The 25,092-nt window shown below is 41.4% G+C and overlaps 2 protein-coding genes across 2 annotated transcripts in view; one reads left to right on the forward strand and one right to left on the reverse strand.

Moving 5' to 3' along the window:
- The first annotated feature begins 6 nt into the window (after window positions 1-6).
- traf6 (TNF receptor-associated factor 6) lies at window positions 7-10,558 on the forward strand. The gene is made up of 8 exons (XM_030098271.1): window positions 7-65; window positions 2,159-2,507; window positions 2,948-3,098; window positions 3,364-3,522; window positions 3,612-3,683; window positions 3,954-4,031; window positions 4,135-4,458; window positions 9,425-10,558. The coding sequence occupies exons 2-8, from the start codon at window positions 2,182-2,184 to the stop codon at window positions 10,028-10,030; spliced, it is 1,716 nt and encodes a 571-aa protein (XP_029954131.1). The 5' UTR covers window positions 7-65; window positions 2,159-2,181; the 3' UTR covers window positions 10,031-10,558.
- Window positions 10,559-11,375: 817 nt separating this feature from the next.
- Window positions 11,376-25,092, reverse strand: part of trpm5 (transient receptor potential cation channel, subfamily M, member 5) — a 29,780-nt gene continuing 16,063 nt past the window's right edge. The window contains exons 13-26 of the mRNA XM_030094096.1: window positions 22,191-22,314; window positions 21,848-21,993; window positions 20,546-20,658; window positions 20,334-20,435; window positions 18,144-18,402; window positions 15,761-15,879; window positions 15,517-15,649; window positions 15,040-15,214; window positions 14,480-14,648; window positions 14,229-14,407; window positions 13,991-14,123; window positions 13,548-13,620; window positions 13,374-13,464; window positions 11,376-13,248 (exon numbers count right to left, since the gene is read on the reverse strand). Of these exons, the coding sequence (XP_029949956.1) occupies window positions 13,115-13,248; window positions 13,374-13,464; window positions 13,548-13,620; window positions 13,991-14,123; window positions 14,229-14,407; window positions 14,480-14,648; window positions 15,040-15,214; window positions 15,517-15,649; window positions 15,761-15,879; window positions 18,144-18,402; window positions 20,334-20,435; window positions 20,546-20,658; window positions 21,848-21,993; window positions 22,191-22,314 (1,950 nt within the window). The 3' untranslated portion in view covers window positions 11,376-13,114. The remainder of the gene's footprint in view (window positions 13,249-13,373; window positions 13,465-13,547; window positions 13,621-13,990; window positions 14,124-14,228; window positions 14,408-14,479; window positions 14,649-15,039; window positions 15,215-15,516; window positions 15,650-15,760; window positions 15,880-18,143; window positions 18,403-20,333; window positions 20,436-20,545; window positions 20,659-21,847; window positions 21,994-22,190; window positions 22,315-25,092) is intronic.

Consider the following 25,092-nt stretch of genomic DNA (forward strand, 5'->3'; position numbering starts at 1 on the left):
AGAAAACAAAAAGAAACAGGAAATAGAGTCGAAACGAAAAAGTTCGTGTGGGCTTCGAGCGAAATGTGAGTAAATCACAGCTTTTATACTCATCTTTGAAGACACGGGTTTAGTCGGTGTTCTAGTGCTGGTGCTACTGGTGGTTGTATTTATCTGCTGAGCGTCACATTGGTGAGTTTTGAACAGGTTTTCAGACTTACAGGTGGTAGTTCCGCATCCAGAAGCATGATTTTACTGATCATACTTTGCTGACACTATTCAGAACTTGAAAAAACGCCCTTTATGGTATACACAGTGTGAATCCAATACAGTTTAATCTCGAAAAGTATAAATTTGTGGTAACTGGTGCGACTCTGGAACGCTTAATACGGAGATGTTATGTTAACTTTAATCGGAAGTAAAATATTGTAAGCTAGAGTGTCATACTATGTAAAAATATCATTCACAAATATTCCATTTGATACTTAATCTATAAAGTTACACGGAACCGTGAATGAATTCGATTCACTGTTTCAAATGAAAAAAAAAAAACTCACCTGTTAATTTATGATGTGAATCACTTGTTTGCGCAAGATCCGTTATTTTCGCAAAGGTCAACACAAATTATGCTAGTACCAACACAAATTTACATGTAATGGCCATCTATCGATCTTGCGCATCTTTTTAATTTTTCAAAGATGGAATCTCTCTGTAATTCCATATATTATAAAATTGGAAACACGTTTCAAAACATGACCCGCCTCTGGCATGTTGCATTTGAGTTAATGATGTGTCTGTTATAGTGTTCACATCTATTTGGTCAACTGTGTATAATGCTATTACGAGTAATTATAAAACTATTGGGATTATATAGACAATTTGTAAATTTTTGCTATACCCTTTGATCAATTGTTTAGTGACGCCAAAATTTGTTCAGTTTACTGTGGCAAAATTGTCCAATAAAATCGTGAGTGGAACACATTAGTAGCAGCATCCTGGCAAATATTTATATTAATTAAAATTATTTCGGGAAATAATTGCCCAAATGCGCAAGTTATTTTTTTATATAAGATATTTATATTTTTATTATTATGGATTGATTTCATGATGGCCAATCCTTGTATTAATACAAAATTCTGTATTTGTGCAGTGTAATTGATAGAGCACGCCCATCACCCAAAGCACTAAAAACGAGCCCACAAGAGACTCCAATCTGGTCCATCAAACCACCAAGCAAATAGTAAAAATTTCAAAGAAGTCATTATTATTACTATTATTATTATTTTCATTCTAACCAAATTTCTTGTTTGGTTTTGTGAAAATGTGGACATTTTCATCATGCATACTCTCTTCCTCATCTCTACCGCTACAACATATAAAAACTTTAAAGATTATTATGACACTCTTTACTGGTTTGCCCCACTCAAAAGGAAATTAGATTGTACGTGGTTCCTGAACTAAAATGTGTTTAACACCCCTGGTCAAGATTATTGGCTAATTTATTAAAAGATTTCTGTAATATAAAAAAAAAAGTTCCCACATAGACATTGTTCTCAGGCGTAGCACTTTTTTCACATCTATGCCAGTTTATATGGCAGATAAACAAAAAAAACAAAACAAAGCAAATCCTCCATTGGCTCATGATCAGATTATGCAGTCGTTATTGAGACAATGCTGTTTTAGCACAGTTGAAAAGTCAAACCATAAGTTATTGTTCAAAAAAGGAAAACACTGTGAAATTAAGCAGTTTAATTCAATCAAAGTGCCTTCTCTGCTTCATATTTTGAAACGTTTACAAGTTATTCAAAACATCAATAGATGAGAAATTTTACTGGAACACAATGGAAATGTTTTCAGTTTTTGTGTGATCCTTGTTGCTACATTTATGTATGTTGCACATTGTTTCACTCAAAAACTCAGTCAATTAATTAAAGCCATAAATTGGTTTTGTTATTTTCATTGATATTATTTTTACGATATTTATTTAACTTATATTTTTGGATTCTTTTGCGCTGCTTCATAAAGTCACATTGTGTGACATGGCATTACTTTATTGACCGCTGAATAAGTTAAAACCCCTGTCACTCTGTCTCATTAAAAAAAAAAGTTTTTAAATCATGTTTTATCTGTAGTCTAGCAGTTACTTCTTGGTAGTGTCATATAATTTTGTGTGTTCTAGAAACTGACCGGCCTCCATTGGAGATGGCTGGTTATGACAGCAGCAAGGGCAGTCTGGAGGAGGACAGCTCTGAAGGAGCCGTCGGTGGAGGGCTGTCCAGCTGTGCCTTGGCCATGCTGGAAAAGGAACGGGGATCTCTCCTCAGCCCTTTGGAGAGCCCTGGCACCTTCACAAGCAGCGCCTCCAACAGTCTTCAGGCTGCTGCCCCTCTGCAGGGCTATGACGTGGAATTCGACCCACCATTGGAGAGGAAATACGAGTGCCCCATCTGCCTCATGGCATTGAGGAATGCCATTCAAACACGTTGCGGTCACCGTTTTTGCAAGAGCTGCATTGAGAAGTCAATTCGGTATGTTGTGGATCAGTGGATTCAGTTGATGCTAATTTCTGGTTTATGATGCATTTGCAAATTTGAATGTACTTTTTTTTTTTATGGAAGGACTTCTTCATTAGCCCAATTAACTGACTGATTCTTAATTAAAAAATCAACTTGTCTTTGCAGAAAGAAAAAGTCTTTGCATCGACCAAACTTTTTAATTTTGATTAGTTTTTGGAGAGTGGCAAGAATCGGACTCCAAAGTTCAACTGACACATGTCAGAGAAAACCATAATGAGCCTCTTGTATAATCTAGACTGGGTCTGGGAAGCTGCCTTAGTTTTCCATTTTGACTGTGATTGTGCTCCCAAATGTTTGACTTGGCTGTCAAAGATAAGAAAGATTTCGGGGCAGCTCCTAATAAAGAAGACCTGCTGTTCTAAACGACTGTCTTCCTTCCAATTTCTTAACAGTGATACAGGACAGCGGTGCCCTGTGGACAATGAAATGCTCTCAGAAGACCAACTCTTCCCTGATAACTTTGCTAAACGGGAGATTTTATCTCTGACTGTTCGCTGTCCTAACTCTGGCTGCGTCGAGAAAATGGAGCTCCGACATTTAGAGGTAGGAAATTTAAGTGAGATGCCAGATTTTTTGGTTCATTTAAAAATATTTATATATTAAAAAAAAAAAAAAAAAAGTGGAAAATGATCTTTTTAGTAAGGAAGGTGGCATTGTTCATTTAGGAGTGACTTCTGGTAACTTTTGTCAACCTAAAGAGTTTACAGTATGTTAAATAATACAAACCGCTTCATCCCAGAGCAGTCAGGCAATTTAATAGATGTTTTTGCGATGACAAGAAGGAATGCATATATGCTCTTGCTTCCAGGCTCATTCGGCACTGTGCAAGTTTGCCACGGTGCCTTGCCCACAGTGCCAGCAGTCTGTGAGGAAAAGCTACCTAGAGGAGCACACAACTCTCGAGTGCCAAAGAAGACCAATGAAGTGCCCGGACTGCGTGGCCCACTTTGTGTATGAAGAGAAAGAGGTGGTGTTTTTTATATACAACCACTAAAATGGTTATCCTGGATGTGTTTGGACCTATCAGTAAATTGTCTCTGTTTGGTGTGTCTTCAGCTTCATGAACAACAGTGTCCCTTTGCCTGTGTGAAGTGTCAATACTGTGAACTAGATCTCACCCGAGACCAGGTGAGTGCTCCAGTATTAGCTTTGATAAAGGGACCTACTTTAAATCAAATAAATCATTCAGTCTAACTTCTGTCAGTGTTAACTTCTCTTTCACTTAAACATAGGGGAACCACTGAACACAGAACTTCAGTGTTTTTGAAATAGCTCACTGGCACTGTCATCATTTTCTGTCTGGGGGAAAAAAAGGAAACTCATTGCGGTTCCTTCATTACGTTCATCCACTATGACACTTGATTTTGTCCTGATATGAATGGCAACATTGTTTTTCAGATGGAATCTCATTGCGATACAGATTGTCCAAAAGCCCCCATCGCCTGTAACTTCAGCATCTTTGGGTGCAAAGAAAGGGTACTTTCTTTACCAGTTCATATTTTCACATTTTAGTAACAGAGATGACCACAGGTGGTCATCAGTGAGCTTTATTTTTCCTTACTTTTTTTTTGTTTGGCAGATGCAGCGCCACAACCTGGCTCAGCACATGCAGGAGTTCACACAGATGCACATGCTCAACATGGTGGAGTTTCTGCGAGGATTCAGCCTGAACGGCAACACACCCAAACCACTGTGGGCACAAGGAACGTCTGCCTCCCTGGATGATCAAGGAGCCGCAGCAGCAGTGACGTCTTGCAGCGACGGGGTTCCAGGCGCTGTGAGGTGCAGCATCACCACCAACTCTCAGTCCAGTGCAGAGATGCAAAGGATCAGAGAAATGGATGGGCGTCTGGTGAGGCAGGACCACCAGCTGCGTGAGCTCATCATCTTAAAAGAGACACAGGTACAGGATGCCTGAATGGATCAGAGTTGCTTTGGAAATTAATACGAGTTGTTTTCAACGCTGGGTTCCTGTCAGGCAGTTCATGCTGTCATAAACCCTCATTTATGCAGTGTCAGTGTTTGTGTTTTTGTTTCATAAAAGTTTCACATGTCCCAACAATGTCCCGTTACACAGACTTGACAGAAATGCTGTAGATGATGTAGCTTCATTTAGGGCCACTAGTGGGTGCTGTTTTTTTTTGTGTTTGTGATGAAACCGCACAATCAGAAGAATCCACTGTAAATATTAAGTATTGAGTACACAGGTATTTTTATGGACATTGGGTGCATTGACATTGACTAAAAGGGCACAACATGTTTCGTTTCAGATCTTTTTTTTTTATTTTGAAAAAGCAACATGCAAATGGCAACAATACATTGAAAAATGGTATCAGAATATTACCAAAACTGCTGTCCTCATAACCATGAGCGATAATCAAGAAAATAAGTGGTAGAATTTGTTACGGTATAAAACTTAGAATAATCTAAAAGTCTTAAGGTATTGTTTTGGTGGCCCTCAACAGAACAACCCCCCCAGCAAAGCCGTAAGCTATGAAGGAAAAGGCACACACACAAAGAATAAGAAAAACTGCAAAACGACAACAGATGTTGGGTTTATCTCACCTGGAAAAAAAAAGATACATTAATTAAGGGTAGTGAGCAGGTGAAATAAGATCTAAATCTTGAGCTCTACAAATGTCAAAGGTTCACTGTATTTACTATCTCCTAATGTAGTCTACCCTAATTGAGACTCTTGAAAATAGGTCAGAAAGGGTTGCCAGAGCTTATAAAATTTGTCCTCCAAGCCTCTGATTGGAAAAACTTATCTTCTCTAAAGTTAGGCATTTCATGATGTCTCGGAGCCATTGCATATGTGTGGGCAGGGCAGTCCCCTTCCATTTAAGCAATATGACCCGTCTGGCCAAAAGCAAGGAGAAGGAGGTCATGTGTCGCTCGGCAGAGGTCATCCGAGGGTCGTGATCCCCAGAGGTTCTGAAGAAAGCAAACATAGGATTTGGTTCTATCTTGCGCTTCAGAATTATTGAAAAACTTTGTTCCAAAAAACTTATAGTCGAGGGCAGAGCCAGTACATGTGGTATAGAGTGGTGTCCTCTAACTTGCATTTATCACAAGTAGGGGTGATATCTGAATATATGCTAGCCAGTTTGGACTTTGACATATGAGCTCTATGGACCATTTTAAATTGTATTAGGCAGTGTCTTGCACATAGTGAGGATTTATTAATTGACTGGAGGATCGAATTCCAACGATCATCAGCTATGGGATGCCCCAAGTCCTGTTCCCATGCAGCTCTAGTCCTGTCTACTAATAAGTGCTGCGAGTTAGTGATCATTTGGTACAAAGTTGGAGGATCTAATGAAAAAAAAAAAGTCAATTGGGTTGGGATCAGGTTTATCTGGAAAATGTGGGAGCACATGACACATAAAATCTCTGACCTGTAAATAACGAAAAAATTGTGTGTTGGGTTAATTAAATTCCTTCGAAAGTTCCTCAAAGGAGGCGAAACTGTTACCTTTGAATAATTTTGTGAATGAAGTGATGCCCTTTTTATGCCAGTCTATGAAAGAGGTGTCATATTGGGAGGGGGTGAAGAAATGATTGGAGGCGATAGGGCTAAGGAGGGAGAATCCAGCATAGTCAAAGGTCCTCCTGAACTGGGTCCACACCCTCAGAGTGGAACGTATGACTGGGTTTTTTAACTGTTGGGGTAATGGATGGTGAAGTGGGGCGCCAAGCAAAGCAAAAAGTGACATGTTTGGAACAGAGTTAAGCTCCAGGTTGTCCATTCCGGGCCATCATATCTAAAACTGTACCTCTGCCAAAAAGCAAGAGAGCGGATGTTTGCTGCCCAATAGTAGTACCGCATATTAGGGTGTCCCATACCTCCATCTTTCTTTGATCCCTGAAGCACTGTTTTGTTAATACGGGGTTCTGTTGTTCTGCCGGTCTCTTACCGGCAGAACAACATATATGGCAGAACAATACGGTCTCTTGTTCTGCCATATATATGTGGGAATAATAGAGTCTAGGGAAGTGAGAAAAGAATTGGGAATGAAAACAGGCAGACACTGGAATACGTAAATGAACTTTGGCAAAATGTTCATTTTTACTGAGTTTATTCGGCCAGCTAGAGTCAGTGTTAGGCTTGTGTTGTACGTCGTTTTGGACAAAAGCGTCTGCTAAATGAAATTGTAGGGGTGACCACTGCTGCAAAGAGGTCCTAACCTGATCTAACAGGGGTATAAAGTTTTCTCTAAAGAGGTTTCTGAATTTACTGATGACCTCTATGCCTAAGTATGTGAACTGTCGTTTCTCTATCTTAAAGGGTATATCGCGATAATCAGCATTCAAGGCATCATCGTTTACTGGAAATAGCTTTGTTTTGTGAAGATTAATTTTATAACCTGATAGGGGGCCAAATGTATTGAACAGAGATAATGCTGTAGTTAAGGAATTTGTGGGGTCTGAGATATAAAGCAAGAGATCATCGGCGTAGAGCGATACTTTATGCGTTATGGCGCCTCTATCAATGCCCAAAATGCTAGTGTTGTCTCTTAGCGCAATTGCTAGCGGCTCTATAGCGATGTCGAAAAGAATTGGGCTCAGAGGGCAGCCTTGTCGTGTTCCACAGCTTAGTGAAAAAGGCAGGGAATTTATGCCATTTGTCTGAACAGATGCCATGGGAGCGAATGGCGATTTTTGATAAAGCCTGTTTGATCTGAAGAGATGATATGTGGAAGAGCTTCATCCAGTCTGAGGGCTTGGACTTTCGCTAGGATTTTAGCATCTGTATTAAGCAGCGAGATAGGACGGTAGGAGGTGCAGTCTGATGGATCTGTACCTTTCTTTGCTATGAACATTATGACAGCCTCTGTCAGTGATGCAGGAAGTGATCCACGCTGATGTGATTCAAGCAGAACAGATGCAAATTGTGTTGAAAGGGGCTTCAAAAATTGCTTAAAGAATTCAGTCGGAAATCCGTCAGGTCCCGGTGTTTTCCCAGACTTCATAGAAGAAATGGCTTGGGCTATTTCTGCTTGGGTTATCGGGGCCTCAAGCTTTTTAATTAGGTCTATTGGAATAGAAGGAATGGGTAGTGGGTTGAGGAAGGAGCTAATTTTAGCCTCATCCCCATCAAATTCATTGGCGTATATTTGAGAATAAAAATTCCTGAAAGCGTCATTGATCTCAGTAGGATCAGAAGTGATTTCTCCATCAGCAGAGCGGATTCCAGCTATAAGTTGTTTAGCTCTGCTCTCTTTGAGCAGATTAGCAAGTACCCTCCCTGATTTCTCCCAGTGCTCATACATTAAACTGTTGTTTTTTCAATAAGATGTTTTGTGTTTGATGGGTAAACAAAAGATCGAATCTGGTTTGGAGATCAATCTTTTTATTGTAGAGCTCTGTGGTCTGGTGTTGAGAATATTCCTCATCTACATTGTGAATTTCAGATAGCAGGGCTGATTGTTCTTTTTTGGAGGTTTTTTTTTTCATGTTTGTTATTTGGCCTCTCATATAGGCTTTGAGTGCATCCCACCCTGTGAGCGCCGACATGTCGGGGGTATTGTTGGTGTCAAGGAAAAAGGAGATCTGTTCCTCCATAAATGAAACAAAGTTCTCATCTGAGAGAAGTGTTGAATTGAATCACCAGTGCTTTGTGGTGTAGGGATTCCAGGGAAATTCATAGACAGTACCAAAGGGGCATGATCGGAGATAACTATACTTTGATAATCACATGTACTGACCTGGGGAATGATTCTGTCATCAACAAAAAAGCAGTCAATCCTGGTGTAAGTGTGGTAAACGTGAGAAAAATTAATATGTTTTATCTTTCGGATGAAGGAGACGCCAGATGTCAGAAATTCCACACTCTGACAGGAAGGATTGGATGTATGAGGCTGATTTACTCCTGGTGACTGGTTTGGTGGAAGAACGGTCAAGTTCCGGATTAAACCAGCAATTAAAATCAGCCCCCAAAATTAGAAAACTCAATTCCAGTTTAGGGAGCCTGGAAAATACCTGTTCAAAAAAGGCCACATCGTCCGCATTCGGAGCGTAAATGTTAGCCAAGACAACATTTGTACCAAATAATTTCCCAGACACTATTACAAACCTGCCATTGCTGCCGGCTATAGTTTGGGTTGGTTCAAACAGCACATCTCTTGATACAACGATGGCCACTCCCCTTGCTCTGGCCCTGAAGGCAGAATGAAAGTGCGGCCCCGCCCACCCAGAGAGAGATTTAGAATGCTCGGAGGACTGTAAATGGGGTTCCTGTAAGAAAACAATATCTGCCTTCAGGTGTTTAAGATGGGAAAATACTTTTTTCTTTTGACAATGTTGAGACTTTTGACATTCCAGCTCAATATATTAGCCTGTCCAGTTATCACCGTTTAAAAAGGAAATATGTTGAAAAGAAACAGATAACCTTAAGTGTGTGCAGGCGTTTGGAAAAATAACAAACCTCCCGCCCATCCCTATAACCCTGTAACAGCTTCACAAGACAAAAAACATTGATAACAAACCATCTTATATGCAGCTGACACAAACAGCAGCTGCAAACTCTTCCTGATATCGTCCCCGTACATATACTTCTCTGGGTATTATCTCAATTCCCCCGAATTAAATGTTGGTACTAACCAAAAGGAAATAAACAAATACACAGAAAGGTAAAATGAATTTAAATTAAAACCAAAAAAAAAAAAAAGGGGGGGGGGGCAGCATTGAAAGGAAAAGAGACAGTTCAATGGTTTTCCCCTTCCCCTCCCAACTACAACATGTTTCTATGAGCGTCTGTCTATCCATCTCTCTGTCGATGACCTATATGATATTTGGGTTGTAGTGAGCTGTAGCCACTTCCTGTTTAACATGTACCATCCCCCACTATTGTGCTTGTTCTTTACCAGGCGGGCCAGCTCGCAGAGCTCCGACGCAGAGTAGCGATCCTGGAGGAGACGGTGAAGGACCTGGAGTCCCAGCAATGCAATGGCATCTTCATCTGGCGCCTCAAAGGATTTTCTGTCCTCCAGCGGAACCAGGAGGCCGGGATGCCCGTGGTGGAGCACAGCCCCGGCTTCTACACAGGCCGCCCGGGTTACAGGCTGTGTCTGCGGATGCATCTGCAGACCCCCAATGCCCCGCGCTGCTCCAACTTCATCTCCCTCTTCGTGCACACCATGCAAGGGAATTTCGATGATCAGCTGACCTGGCCGTTTCAAGGGACCATCCGGCTGGCCATCCTAGACCAGGGCCCGGAGGGGCAGCACCACCTGGAGGTGATGGAGACCAAGCCGGACCTGCAGGCCTTCCAGAAGCCCACCATTCCACGAAACCCCAAAGGATTTGGCTACGTCACCTTCATGCATCTGCATCAGCTAAGCCAACGTGCTTATGTCAAAAATGACACTCTGCTCATCCGCTGTGAGGTGACGGCGCGTTTTGACAATCTGCCTCAGCGTGACGGCCCTCCAGTGCAGCCCAGAGGACCCGAGGCATCAGTGTCAAAGGACTAGACTCAACCAATTCTTTAGGGGTGGGAGGGGGTGCTGACTTCTTCCAGTGTTGCAGTCTTGCTCGGTTCGGTTTGATTGGTGGCTCTTAGTGGAAATCAACATTGACAACCATTTACAATCGGACAAAGCAGTTCTGGTATTTATTACAATTTTAGCTTATGTTTGTTTTTTGTGTTAATAGATCTATGGAATAAAGTGAATTTTAATTATTTTTTTGGAATATGTCTTCACCCATATGGTACCAACATTAACAAATGACCTAATGGAATTGTGCAAATAGTGTTCAATCAGCTTAACTTTACTCTACTGCAGACTGAATATCACTACAAGACTTTTTTCTTGTGGTTGTTGGAGACAGCAATGAATGTTAAAGACACCCTTAGGAGTCTTTTTTTCATTAGTAGCACTATTTGGTAATGCTTTAAAGGAATACTCCACCCAAAAAACGATTTGGCCTCATTTTCTACTCACCCTCATGCTGAGAAACACTCTGGAGCACTTTTTTGACGATTCAAATGCAGTTGGAGATGTTTGGGGATTTTCGTGGTCAACAAACAGGGACCGACAGAGCCCGACAGAAAAAATGGTCCATAAAATCTACAAAACGTTCCCATTTTCCTTCATACTGCTCGTCCGCTGTAATCCAAGTGTCCTGAGCGCGTAACGTCCATAATTAATTCTTAACGAGGTCATTTAGTACATTTTAAGAGCCCAAACAGGGCGCTCTCATACAGCTCCATTGCATGTCTGCGCGCGCACCCTGAACTACGGAAGCCGCGGCAGACCAAGCAACACGCTTGTGCCCTTTCAGCAGGACACCGAATTCAAAGCTTTAAAACAGTAGCCAATCACTTTTGTGATTGTCCACAGCTCGGTCACTCACAGCAGAATATAAACAGCGGAACTTCTTCTTCTACGCTTGCAATTTAGAAAAGTAGTCGCTGAAAGCGCGCAAGCATCTGGCTTGGTCTGCCGCGGCTTCCGTAGTTCAGGGTGCGCGCGCAGACATGCAATGGAGCTGTATGAGAGCGCCCTGTTTGGGCTCTTAAAATGTACTAAATGACCTCGTTAAGAATTAATTATGGACGTTACGCGCTCAGGACACTTGGATTACAGCGGACGAGCAGTATGAAGGAAAATGGAAACGTTTTGTGGATTTTATGGACCATTTTTTCTGTCGGGCGCTGTCGGTCCCTGTTTGTTGACCACGAAAATCCCCAAACATCTCCAACTGCATTTGAATCGTCAAAAAAGTGCTCCAGAGTGTTTCTCAGCATGAGGGTGAGTAGAAAATGAGGCCAAATCGTTTTTTGGGTGGAGTATTCCTTTAAGCCACAAAACGTTTCTTCTTTCTTTTTCTCTTTTTTTTTCTTGTTCCAGCATGCACAAGGTCCAACATGTATCCACAGACACTGCAGGGAACATGATCCTCACGCTCAGAGACTAAAAGCTAAAATAAGAGATGCAAACAACTCATTCAGAAAAAGAAAGTGAAAATCAGCCTTCAGCATCATCGTCGCCTGGCTGTGTAGCAATTGATTCAGAAATCAAATCACAAGACAATCATGAGGACAGTATGACACATAAAAGAATTTATGCTGTAACTTTAAGCTGGGATGGGTTAAATTACATCTGTTTGCATAAAGTACAGTAGTTTTCCAGCTGAACAGAAAAATGAGCTTTCGTCTGGACATGTGTCCGCAAGAAAAGTAGAAAATATACAACATCCGAGTTAATATTACACAGAGAAATAGAGATTTTGTCAAAAAGTGGAGAATAAACAAACGGCATCAGGAAGAAGGAAATGTTTTTGCATGATTCTTCACCGTGTTCCTTAGGATATTTTCTACTGCTTGAAAGCCGTTTATTTTTAGAGTGAGAGGAGCTACAATTATCACAACACAAACACACAATGTGACATGAGCAACAGAACTAAATAGGTTTGTTGGGGGGGGGGGGAGCCAGAATCACTTCCAATAGCATAACGAATATTCCACTTTCACTTACTTTTGTTTTAGCGGATTGATAATCATAATCTGCACTTATATGATGTGGACAATTTTAATTTAACAACCTGGTGCCTCATCAGCAAGCGAAGAGTCAGGATTTATTTTTTGATGCTGTTAAATGTATAGAAAACTAATATGTATATATTAGTTGTATATAATGTGTATGTATCTTATAAGTCTGAAAAATGTTCTCAAATATTTCATGAAGGAGGAAATGTAGATGACACAAAAACTCCACAGGGTACGTTAGGATAATAAAGGTCATTGTTTAGAGGTGAACAGTCGCTGGATTTAGTCTTTTGTGCCTTGCTACTTCTGACCACACATTTAACAGCTAGTTTGCGGTGAAAACAGTGAAAATGCATCGGTGACAATCCTGTGATGAGCTGCTTGTGTTTCCACTAAAATCTGCCAATTTTCCCCAAGCCTGTTCAGCGTCGCCATACATTGTTATACCACAAGAGGGTGTGTTGAGTAAATTGAGGTTCAAACCAAATGCCAGAGTGCCTCAACACTGCTACCCAGTGGACAATAGATGCATTACTTTAATCTCATAATGCCTCCAAATCATCCAAAACGACAGCATCTTTTTTCCCCGTGACGGTTTCTCAGAATGATCTCCATGCTACATTTCCACACTGTATTTAGTGCCTTTGAATTCCTACTTAATGTGATTTACAGATTTTTAGTGTCGACAACTTTTCACAGTGGCTTCGACCGAGAGAAAACCGCTGCCTATCAATCTTTTCTTTGATGTATTAGTATTTTATTGTTATTCTTTCTGCCTTCACATTGTGTTATGAGATTAAAGTGACTGTAAAATTTTGATATCCAAATATTTTTTCCTAGTGTGTTATTCAACGATAGAGCGAAATGGGCTTAAATAAAAGCGAAGTTCTCTTGATGATAACCACAAAGGTGAGACATATATTTTATACATCTGCCTTTGTAGATAAATTCAGTACATGAGAAATAATTAAATTGCCCCCCCTGAAAAGAACGAGCTACTCTGGTTCTTTTGTTCTTCTAAACGAATCCATAAATCGACATGTCGTTGTTAGCTGTTTGACTACTTTCATTCATCGATGTAGGGGAGCTTTTTGCTGGCTCCGTGTCCTTGGTGACCTGACCTGGCTCCTCCCTCTTTCTCTTCGACCTCTTTCTCTGGTTGGCTCTGAGGTCCGTCCGCCTTGTAGCTCGTCACAGACACTGAAATTTAGAGGAAAGTTTTATTAAACGGGCTACTTTTAAACCAAAAAAAGTCTTTTTTTTTTTGTTTTGTTTGTTTTTTTTTTAAAATGGCATTAATTTCCTGTTCAAGTTGTCTGCCTCACTTGGAGCTCTTGGAGCTTCCTTCCCACAATTGAGTGTGCTTTGAGCGAAGCACTCTGCCATCCAGGACAGCACCTCACCACAGTATCGAACCTGGAAACAAAAACAGTTGGAAAACTGTTTATCAGATGATTATATTTCTAACAAATCCACCTTGGTAACTTTCCCCAGTTTACCTGAGATTCCATGATGGCCAGTCGTTTCTCTTGGTCCTTGACGCCGCCAACGATTTTTAGCAAGCTCTGAACCCTTAATCACAAGCAAAGTTACTTAAAATCATGTCCAAAACTTCATTTTTTCTAAATTATAACTTTAAAAAATTGTATTTTCAAATAAGCCACAGGTTGAGACTAATCTGATTGATCACAGTCAAATCATGTATGCAGAATACTTCAGGTGACCGTAATTTGAGTGTTTATTTTCCTGATGAGTTTTTACTTTTCTCCCAACATTTGAACATCATTTCCTAAGTTGTCCACACTGAAGCTGCCATTTAGCGTCACTACATCAATAATGGTTGAGTGCAAAGACCTGTTTTGTTGTTCAGAAATAATTGTAGTTTCCGTCTCAAAAATGCAGAAAAAGGGGAGTGGGGTGTGAAATACAGTGCAGCCATTACTTTGATGAAGTACTCTTGAGCCTCTCCTCACTGCTCTCCCAGTGGCGTCGCTCCACATTCGCCAGGTAGTTTTCTTTCTGCACCGTCTCCCATGTGATCAGCCTCTGGTCCAGTCCTGCCGGCAGCTCCCTCTCTGATGACACAGGAAACGCGTGAGGTGGTCGGTCGCACAGAGTAAATATTTGTGATCATAATAATTCCATATGAATTGATATGAGGCCAAATCGAGCCTTCTTACCCAGATGCTCCTGCTTGGATTCAGGCCGTTTGACCATACTGAGGAGGAGCTGAGAGAGGTGACTTATAATGATGAAGGGCGGGGCCAGAGCCGGGCGGCTGTGGTACTCCACAATCAGGTTATATCTCTGGAACTTCCAGAAGATGTCTGTGTTACCCTGCACCACCTGGAAAGTGTAGCTGCAAATTTGGCAAGATGGTGAGGGCTCAAAGCACTGATGGAGACATCAGTGTTTCCTGTTTTCCGCTCACCTGAACATGGCAATGAGGAGGTTGAGCAGCAGGACATTGGTGACAAGCAGGTAGATCACCAGCAGGAGGATGACCAGCCAGTTGGCGTAGACGTTGGCGCACGGAGGCCGTAAGCCCATGATGATCTCCTCGGAGTCATTGGTGCAGTTACTCTCAGGCATGCGGGCAGCTGTGAGCCATTCATCAAAGTGATTACAATGAGAAATAAAGAGAAAAAAAAAGGAAAGCCCAGCAGAACACCTTCCTGATGGCAAACGTCATTAAAACCTAACGATTGTGCAGAACGATATAATATATTTCATTAAAGTAATCCTGCATTTCATACTGAGTAAAGTAGCTCAGCAATCACGATTCAAATTCAAACATATTCAAAAAGTACAAATTTAGATTAAAGCAGGGTTGTCAAACATAAGGCCCATTGCCCAAAACTGGCCTGCATTAGAGGTTCCAATCCAGGCCAGGAAAAAAAAAAAAAGCCTATTAAAAAGAGTTAATTTAATTCCTTTTTTATTTCATCAATTTCTGAATCTGTCATTTTTATGGGTAAACAACAAATTTACCGTCTATTTCCTCCAAGGGAATCTGTCCAAAGATGTGCAGGTAGGGGCGGTACAGAGCTCTGCGAAACACCCAGTCAATCCTCGGGTCATTGGGGTGGAGAAGAGCCTGCGTGGCGACTCCGTACGCAATGAGCCACACGCTCAGGAAGAAGAGGAAGAAGAAAACATCCTTCATCTGGAAAACAAAGGAGTGTGCTCTCTGAATGTGATCATCACATAGCATAATGTCGCTTAAAACAATGAGATTTCACACAAAAGAGTGCAGAACATACACAGTGCATAACGGACAGGCTGTAGAATATGCATGAATAAGGCAGATGATGATTTATAACTACATAATATTAATTCATGCGGGATGTAAATATAATAGATTAAATGGGACAAATGAAAACCTATTATGTTTTCTAAAAATTTTAAAAAACAAACAGGCAAAAAATTAAGTAAATTAGTAGATAAATTTGTTGTTGTTTTTATCACCATTCTTTCCACAATGATGATCTTGGGGCCCAGCTGCTTGTGGATGGCGAAGATATGGATGAGCCTCAGAGTGAATACCATGAAGTCTATGGCCAGAACGGTTCTCCCCGCCTCATAGGTGTGGTTCACCATCCTGTAAATCCATCCTTGGTGGTTAAATAGTTTTCACACATTTTATTTATTTCAGTACACCATTGTACAAGAAAATGCAGCAAAGCAGTCACAGTCCTTTACTTATATTTACCTGCATGAAACTCCCACGACAAAGAGTGAGATGGCCACCATATCGCACTTGTTCCAGTTGTCCTCCACGTAGAGTTTGAACTTCTTCAAAATGCTTATCTCCTCATCAGTGAAGAAGCTCTGTTCAAAACATCATTTAGTGGGTGTTTATCGCTTCTATGTTTCTTTTATTGTCAACAGACTCTCTGCTGCTTGGCGCTGCTTTCAAAGACACCTGCTGTGCCAACAGGGAGAGAGTAGGTTCACAACACTGCTGTCTTAAAGGGAACAAGGTAATCCAACATGCTGTCAGTCCTGAAATGTCTCTGACACTTAAGAGGATGAGGTTGAGTTGTCTCGGGTGGCACCTGTGAGTGCGGTTGGTCTAACGACCAGGTGAATGAAGTGTGCTGCTTCCGTGGTGAATCAACAAATATCACAACATAATACTGACTTAATGACCTCTAACTACTAAATTACTATGTTCTCTTACAAACATGCATGAATCAGATTGCACTGTCTAACTTTTACAGGATGCTATTTGCAGGTTACTATTACTTGTAGCCACAAGGTATGGTATAGCTTTTAATTAAAAAAAAAAAAAAAGTTAAATAGAACGCGAGAAATAAATTCCATTAAGCTGAGCAGTGATTTACATTTAAGTAATTAGCCATGCATCCATCTTTTAAACTGCCTCACTACTTTATGCCTGGAGCCAGTTTCAGCTGATTATGAGCAAGAAGGTATAGAAAAGCACTCAGATGGGTCGCTCGTCCATCACAGGGCAGTCACAGTGAGACAGACAATCACTTTCAATCACATGTGTGGAAATTTTGACCACTTAACCTGAAACTGATAAAAAAAAGAAGAAGGGGATGAAGAAGAACGCACACACGGGGGAAATATGAAAACCTCTCAAGGGACAATCCAGATTTGAATTGGGGCAGTTCTCCTTAGGTAAACAGTCAATCAATATTCAGATATCTCATGATGATGCCATGATGGTATTAATGTTCTTTAAGTGGTTTTTCAAAGACTTAATGGACTTGCGCCTTCTTATCTTTCAGATTTACTTTTATGTTATGAACCATTGCAAAAATCAGGTCCTTCAGCGCCTGTCTTTCAATCATCAGCACTGCTATACAAGCACCTACGGTGAGACTGCTTTCTAACTCCACATGTCGCTATCAGGAAACAGTCTGCTGGGGAACCTGACGGCTGCAGACAATGTTCGACGCTTAAAATAATTCCTTTTTAATACAGCTTTTAACTCATGTCCCCTTTTACCTGCTGTAGGACTTTAGGATTGTTATTTATTTATGACATTTAGCCTGTTTTTTTAATCTTGCTTTGTTCCAGTGACCTTTTAGTTTTTAACGCGTGCCTATACAATGGAAGGGAGAGGGCGGAAGAGTGGGTGTCACTCTTTATTACGTTTTTATCCTGTAAAGCAATCTGCGTAGCATCAATTGATTTATTGATGATACAATAAAGAGATACGGTTATCATTGCAGGCAGTTTTCTCATGATTTTCTGGCCTTTTATCACAAAATTAGTAAATTATTGACTCTAAAATCTGAAATGTGTGCACACAAGTGTGTGCATTGTTGATTGTGTGTGTGTTGTCCCTTTTGCCCAGTGTAAGAAAAGAATGACTCCAGTCTCCATGACCACAGCAAGGATGAAGTGAGTGAATAAGATGAATGACCAGAAGGAAACTGATTGATTGGCTGCGCACAGCACTGTCACAACTCTGTCAAGTGAGCAGCCTTGCACCTGTCCGTCCCCCCTTGTAAAAGCTTGTAAACCTCCAGTCTTTAACCTTGTTGTGTGAAAAATGTGGTCATCGCATGGACCCCTGTGGCACCACGTCCCTTCGGGGGGAGGCACGCACCTCAGAGCCATCCCTCAAAGGCCGCAGCGTTCCCGCTAGGCTTGGAAGCGTGCCAGAACTGCCTGCAGCAGCGTGCTTCTTTTTTTGGAAACCTGTCCTGCATCTCTGCACAGCTCAGGGACTTTCTGAGATGCACAATAAAAAAAAAAAAAAAAGAAGAACTGAGCGAAGGGAGCAGCAGTAGGTGACGGCCTGTCTCATCTGGGGCTTTGGCACCCAGGGGAGGGCGGCTCAACGGATCAGCACAATAAGGGATCATGCTCATCTGACCTGGCTCTCTGGGAGGGAGTTACGCATAAAGGTGAAAGGCTCATAAATCTTTAAAACCCCAGAGAAAATGAGCTCGGTGCAGCGAGTAGCATCGCCCACTGCTTAGACGTGTCTGATTCTTCAGTCCAGAGAGTGACAGCACATCCACTAGAAAAGCCACAGCTTTGTAAATCGGAGAGTGTGAGAGCCCGAGACATTTGAAAAACTGAAAATAGATCATCAAGGATGTTGTGACAGTCACCTGTCGAAGTTCCTCCAGTACCAAGGTGAAGACCCAGAAGTAGAGCATTATCTCTGGGGCTCCGGGGCCACGAGGCGGGGGAGGCCGAAAGTCGAGCAGCAGCACGTACGTGAAGAGGCAGAGGAAGGCGAAGTACATGATGACGTTGCCGAGGAACACAGTGACGGGGGCGCTCCAGAAGCGACGCCAGCGGCGCAACAGGAAGCGCCACCAGACAGAGGCACAGCTCTGATCTGCTGGACCTCCAGGTGAAGAGTCCCTGAAAAAAACAAATAGAGCGGAGGAAACACACCCCAGTGCATGTATTAACGCTTTATGGGGAGAAAACAGGGCAAACAAGTACACATCAACCTAAATATAGTCATTTTTCTCTTCTGGGGGATGGGTGTGTGCTGCTCTGGGGGCTGTTTGCATGTCTGAGGTGGGGTGCCTGAGGTGGTCCTGTGTCCTGGATTTTCTGAGTGTGGCAGAGCTCCGACTCTCATGCAAAATCCATAACACACTCTCTTCCTCATACATGCTCGAAAGTACCAGTAGACCATACCCTCTCTCCCTGCACAACCCATATGCCTACAGTACAGCCAATTTCTGGTCTTGTTTTCTTGTTTCTGGATTCGGGATGAAGCTCCCCGCATCCCTAATAGATCAGCAGCTTTCAATACGCTTCACAAAACTAGACTTTATCATTTCTAAATGAAGCTTGTCTGTCCTGTCTAAGTCACTCAGTTTTGGTCAGTCACTGTGCACTTTACTTGTCTGCTGTATATCAGGAGTGTCAAACATAAGGCCCATGAGTCAAAGCTGGTCCGCAAGGGGCTCCAGTCCAGTCATTTTTATTACATATGCCCTATGCAACAACAAAAACTTTCAAGTTTAAATTTAAAAGGCTATTATGGCACAATTTTCCAATTTAGTCCACTCAAGATGAAATTGGGGTGTATGTGGCCGCTGAATTAAATCGTGTTTGACAGCCTAGTCTATATCATTTCTTTCTTGCATGGATGGATGAAGATGGGTTGCATGAACATGAACTTCCCAGATTGTAAAGCTGCAACTAAACATTGATTATAATGTCAATGACAATCTGGTGATTTATTGCAATGACCTTTAGTATGTGTTTTCATGTATCTCGCATAGCGGGAAGCACATTATTTTTCAATGCCAAACTGTGTTGTTGCTGTTGTTTGCACTCCATTCTGTGCTTTCGGGCCTTTCTGTGTAGATTTTGCATGTTCTCCCTGTGCAGGCTTCAGTTTTTATGTTCTGCAGTCTCTTCTAATAATCCAAAAATATGTTCTTTCTGGAAAGGTATGCCTTGAATTTGGCTGAAGTTGTGAATATGTGTGTGGTTACATGTGCACCTTGCCCTTACCCATCATCATCTGAGATCAGCTTCAGTTCCCATGACCCCAAGACAGGTAAAGCAGTGTGGAAGGTGATGGATGGGAGATTTTCTTTCAAGGTTGTCAGGTTTCAGGTCATATCACATCTGTCATTGTGTCCAGATTTTTAAGAGATAAATGTCCTGTTTTTATAACTGTCCAACTTCATTCTGGATTATGTCTCAATTTGTCTGTCCCACATGCCTACTGTGTCCTGTGATGCAGGCTGTCCTGTCCCTCCTTGGTCCATCGGTACATTCATCTGTTATTCAACTTTATCCAACTTTAGTCAGTCACAGAACTAAAACAGAGAGAGAAGCTCACATTCGATCTTCAAGTCAATCTCATCAAAAAGATTTACATTCAGCATTCACCAGTTATGCATGTACAGGGAGAACATGCAAACTCCACACAAGAGGCCCTCAAACCTAGGGTTTATTTCTACCTAGAAGAGTGCATACCACTACACCACTGTGTTTTCCCGCTTCATGTGTGGTCTTATATCTTTATGCCCATTAGATGTGTTATGTTCGAATGCTCCTTTCCATTCCGTGCAGTCTGGTTATTCTGGTGGTGGAATGAGCACATCTTGGCTTCATCACAAATATTCCTCAGTGACAACACATTTGCAACTGAAAAATGTGAAGCAGGAATGCATCCGGCTGAGCGTGTCACAGAATTCAGCCTTGAACACCATGCAGTGTTATTTTTCAAATCTTAAAAAACAGTGTACATGTTAAAAGACAATATACCTTCTACATCCTTCTGAACAAGTATTTTTAACTGAATGTTTTGAAGGTAAACTCACAGGGGGTCGTCGTCATCAGTTAACAGCAGGGCTTTCTCTGTATCCAGACTGTCCAGCTCTCCAAACTGCTCGCTACCACTGCGGCTGTCAAGTTCTTCATCACTGAGAAGCATTTATGAGGGTGTGAGTGACCACAGGAAAAAAAACAGAATCATTGCACATCTGCATGATTCTTCATTAAAAGAAAGATGACTCAGAGTAAAACTGATGACCTGAACTTAATGAGGTTGGTCCAGATGAGAGGCGGACAGAAGAACGACACCACCAGCTTGGAGATGGCTGTGTCAGTAGTCATGGCACCCCACCAAATCTTAGTGAGGAGAGCCTGCAGGCCGACATGGATTCACTGATTGTAATCGCAGTAGTAGAAAGAGTTCACCACCAGAGGTCACCAGAGGGCTGAAAATAATTCAGCCTCACTCTTCATCACAGAAGCAGGATGGGAAGTTAACCCAGTTAGATTAAAGTGAAAACTAAATGAATAAATAAAGTCAAAAATCTTATTTCCAGAGTTTGTTGAGCGGCTTCCTGTGACACTCGAACCATTTTCCAACAGATATCTCAGATGATAACTCTTCACAGACCAGAGAGATCCACATCCTTTTGATTACACATGTTCTGAATTGTAATTAACAGCATCCCATTTTTGGATAGAACCGCCACCCCGCCGCCGTTATTTTAACTCTGCTTTGAATAAAATAGCGCTTCACTGCATGCCAACTTTTGGTGCTGACACCGAATACCAATTAACTCACAGTGATGACTTTGTAATAACAAGGACGTCGGCGGAGCAAAGCTGCTAAACTGCAGTGAATAGCGTTGAAGTATTTAATGGCAGACAATGCATAAAATGAATGGAATTACAGCAAGGAAATGTTTATCACAACTATAAACAGGAAAAAAAAAAAAAACCTGTTCCTTTAGGCGCTTCTTCGAGTGACTCCACACACCATCTTGAGGTGTAAACACGGGCTGAAAGCCTACAAATATTATTTTGTAAAAACAGCTAAATAATAGTAAGTATTGCTTTGATATATACAAAAATGTTTGATACTGTCAAAAAAAAATTCACTCGTGCGTGATTCAGAGACTTGGAAGTCGTGATGGGATGGTGTTATTTGCAGACGAGACATTAAATGGTTGATATTGCTAGTTTTCAGCTTTAGACGCTTTTACACTCAATCCATGGCCTAAAATGTCATCTTTTCATTACAGTAATTCCACAAACTTAATTATCCTTTCATAAAACTTTCTTTTCCTCAAATGTAATTGAATAACTGCCTTAAAAACAGCTTTGCAAGCTGTGGCATATTGCAAATGCATGGTGATTTCTGTCAGTATACCAGCAGCACATCATAAAAATGTCCATGAGGTGACATTGTGACTGCTATTTTCTTTCACTCTGCTCATTTTTTGAGGTTATATTGATTTACGTAAACCTAATATAACACATTTTAGTTGTTTTCAGGAACTGAGAGTTGGATAAATTCACACAGATGTCTTCTGTTCTTCACCTGAACTCCATCATGGGCAAAGAAGGATTTGGCATCTGCCTCAGTTGCCAGGTTGAGGACGGTAGATTTGCTCCAGCAGTGGGTTCTCCTCACTAACAGAGCGTACGCCCTGTCTTCACTGTTGGAGTAGCACTCTCCGAAGACGTCTGCCACAACAAGAACAAGCTGTGCGTCAACGACTCCACTCAAATTCCGAGTCTCAGATTCATCCTTCATTCCCATCCAGTGGGATTCTCTTTGTACTGCTGGTTGGAGTTTAGAGAATGCACCTCTCGCAGTGCTTGACCTTTACTTCTTCTGACCGTATTGTCAGCGCTTGTCGTCGAACAGTTCATGTACTCACCAAGGGCAAACTGCTCATACTTGGCTTCCTTCATACTGCGCGCGGACTCAGCCTCGGATTCCAGTCGCGCCATCTCTTTGAGAATCTTACAACCCGCCAGCGCCGCCGCAACCGCCTCAGGGCCCTGAAGGATTAAAAGAAAGCTGTATCCAAGAAATGGGTCTGAAAGGGAAGGGATCTCGCTGAGAGTTTTAGAAAGCTGTATCTTTTGCATTTAAATGATGTCTGCATTAGGACGGGGAGGGATGCACTTCTATCCTGCAAGTTTCTCTGCAGCTTCCAACTGTTGGATGTGACTGAGTCAATATTCACAGCAACACTTTAGGTTTAATACTGTATGTAGCTGCTATCATAGACTGACAACTAAAAACAGCTTGTGCATGATAGCAGCCACGGAACCTTTGTTGTGACTTTGGTGAGGCGTTTTTTTAATCAATCAAAACCACATCCTGACTCAGGAGTCCTGAGGGCTTTCACCAGCGTTTTTGTGAATTTTCTGCAGATTTCTTGTGTGTTTTCCCTTTGATCTTTTTATCTGAAATCATTTTCCATACGCTGTAAATACTGTGCCCACAATTTACTTGGCATTGCATTTCATCTGCAGATACCTAATTAAAGAAATGGAGTGATTTTCTGGATATACAGTACGATATGTTTTGTAATTTTTAGCTGGACATGCAAAACAATGTTAAAGTTTGAGAAAGAATCTGACATTTAGAGTAACTTCTAAGTTGTTATCTTATGGAGAGTTCGATGTGAGGGTAGAGAGTGTGAGCTTTGCTTCGCATAATGACTGAAAATGTGAAAACAACAAGTCTGGCCCTGTCTGAAGCAGCAGTGCTTCACGGAATAATCCGCTTCTGAAATAGTTCGGCCCACCACCACTTGTTCTTTGCAGTAGCTACTAGTGAGTGAGAGTGTGTGTGTGTGTATGTGTGATGCAACCTGTGTGAATTTCACATGTTTGAGCTCTTCTGTATTGTTGCTCCTGGCTGTGCAGTGCGTTCTGCTCTGACTTTACCCTCTCATATGTGGCCCTGAAAACATCTTCTGAATGTGTAAAATATTAGCTGCATGAATTCTCTGAATCAACTGATAACCCGTGTCACCGAACCTCGATCGGCTGAATGTTTTTGTGAATTAGATTTTCTTCGCAGAGGTTATAGGTGCCAGTGCAATATTCCTACAGGAAGGAGCACGCGGAGTGCAGGGTAAAGAGGATGAGCGCTGCCTTGACTGACAGCTATTCTGACAGGAGAGCATAAACACAGGGGACAAGCAGAGCCAAAAACTGTGGAGGCAGCCTGAATGCTGCAATCTAAACCAAGGAGAAGACGCCCAAATCCAAACAGGAGGACAGAGTAAAGACAAAAACTTAGACAAAAGGCTAATTTAAAAAATCCTAACAAAGCAAAGTGAACATACAAGGATGGTATAAAGTTTTTTGGGTTTTTTTTGTGATCATGGGTAAACATCATTATTATGAGAACTGCTAACTTACAGGTCATAGAGTATCTTCCTCTAATCAACAAATATAACGTTCAATTGTACCAATTGAAAAAATCATTCAACAGAATGAACCATGAACTGGAAAAAGTGTCACAGCAACACTACGTTAATACAACAATCTGCATAATATATCAAATCTTAGGACGACAAAAGTAACACTACTTTTTAGGAAGTAGCTTCGCTTGTGAACTGATACCAAATATTCATATTCATAAATTGTTTATCGCTAAAATGCTAGAATTTGCTTCTTTTTCCCTTATGTTCCTTATATAAAGACATCAAAATCAGACATTTTAAACTGTATTGATATCTAAATAAAGCAGGAAAATCGGCTGGTCGATTTATGGATCAAACACCTGCTGTGAATTTTTCCATTGAGCTTTGTTAGAGAACAGCAAGTTTGGTTAAAAAAAAAAAAAAAAAAGAAAAAGTACTGAAGCATGGAACAGTTGTTGCATTCAAACATGAGAAGGCCACATTAAATTTACCTGCGAAGGTTCTAATGCACTTCAGGTTCATCCTGAATTTTCACACAAAAGCCCAACATCACTACCTTTTTATGAGTAGTGCATAATATATATGTATATATGTACATAAAGGCTATGTGAGATTCTGCTAGCATAAGCTGGACTGCAATGATGACTGTGCCGAGGCCTTCACGGCGAGAGATACTTCAAACAATCAAATTACCAATGCAGATATCCAGGCCGGATCCAGGCGTGAGCGCGGGAGACGATTTGCAGTGCGGCGATGTACACACACTGAATGCAATTACCATAATTTCAGATAATGTTTGAAAGAACACGCAGCAAAGGGAGCACATAAGGGTGACCGCTTGTGAGATTACAATAATTGGTTGGTTTAGCTTTAAGACGGAGCTGTTAAAAGAAAATAATAATAAATGGTGCTTGGAATATATGTTGAAAACAATGCACAGATATCACTGATCGATGTCATTTCAGCCACTCACAGAGCATCAATCCCTTGTCATGATATATTTCTCATTACCCCCATCAGGACTTTGAATATGCCTGCTCTATCTCGCCACTGGTTGGCTGCCTCAGCAGGCAGCATGACCTTCATTTGAATAATGTTCTTGGAGATAAGATTGGCTCTTTGAGTTCACCTCAGTTCTTAAAAAATTAGCTTTTTTGCCAGGCTCTTTCATCCTGCATGACATTTTGGTATGGCAGAACTCATCTACACCTATTCTCTGCTGGCCTATGACACTTTTCACACTTCAGATCCAGAGGACAAAGTATGTGACGCTACTCACCAGTGATTGGTGTATTTTTACTGTTTGAAGCTTGAAGTGCTGAGATCGGATGAACTGAAAGGAGGAAGTTGAGGAGACTGTACATCTGCCTCCCAAATCCAGAGTGCAAACAGTAAT

Source organism: Salarias fasciatus, chromosome 1 (genome assembly GCF_902148845.1).
Source record: "Salarias fasciatus chromosome 1, fSalaFa1.1, whole genome shotgun sequence".
In the NCBI taxonomy this organism is placed as follows: Eukaryota; Metazoa; Chordata; class Actinopteri; order Blenniiformes; family Blenniidae; genus Salarias; species Salarias fasciatus.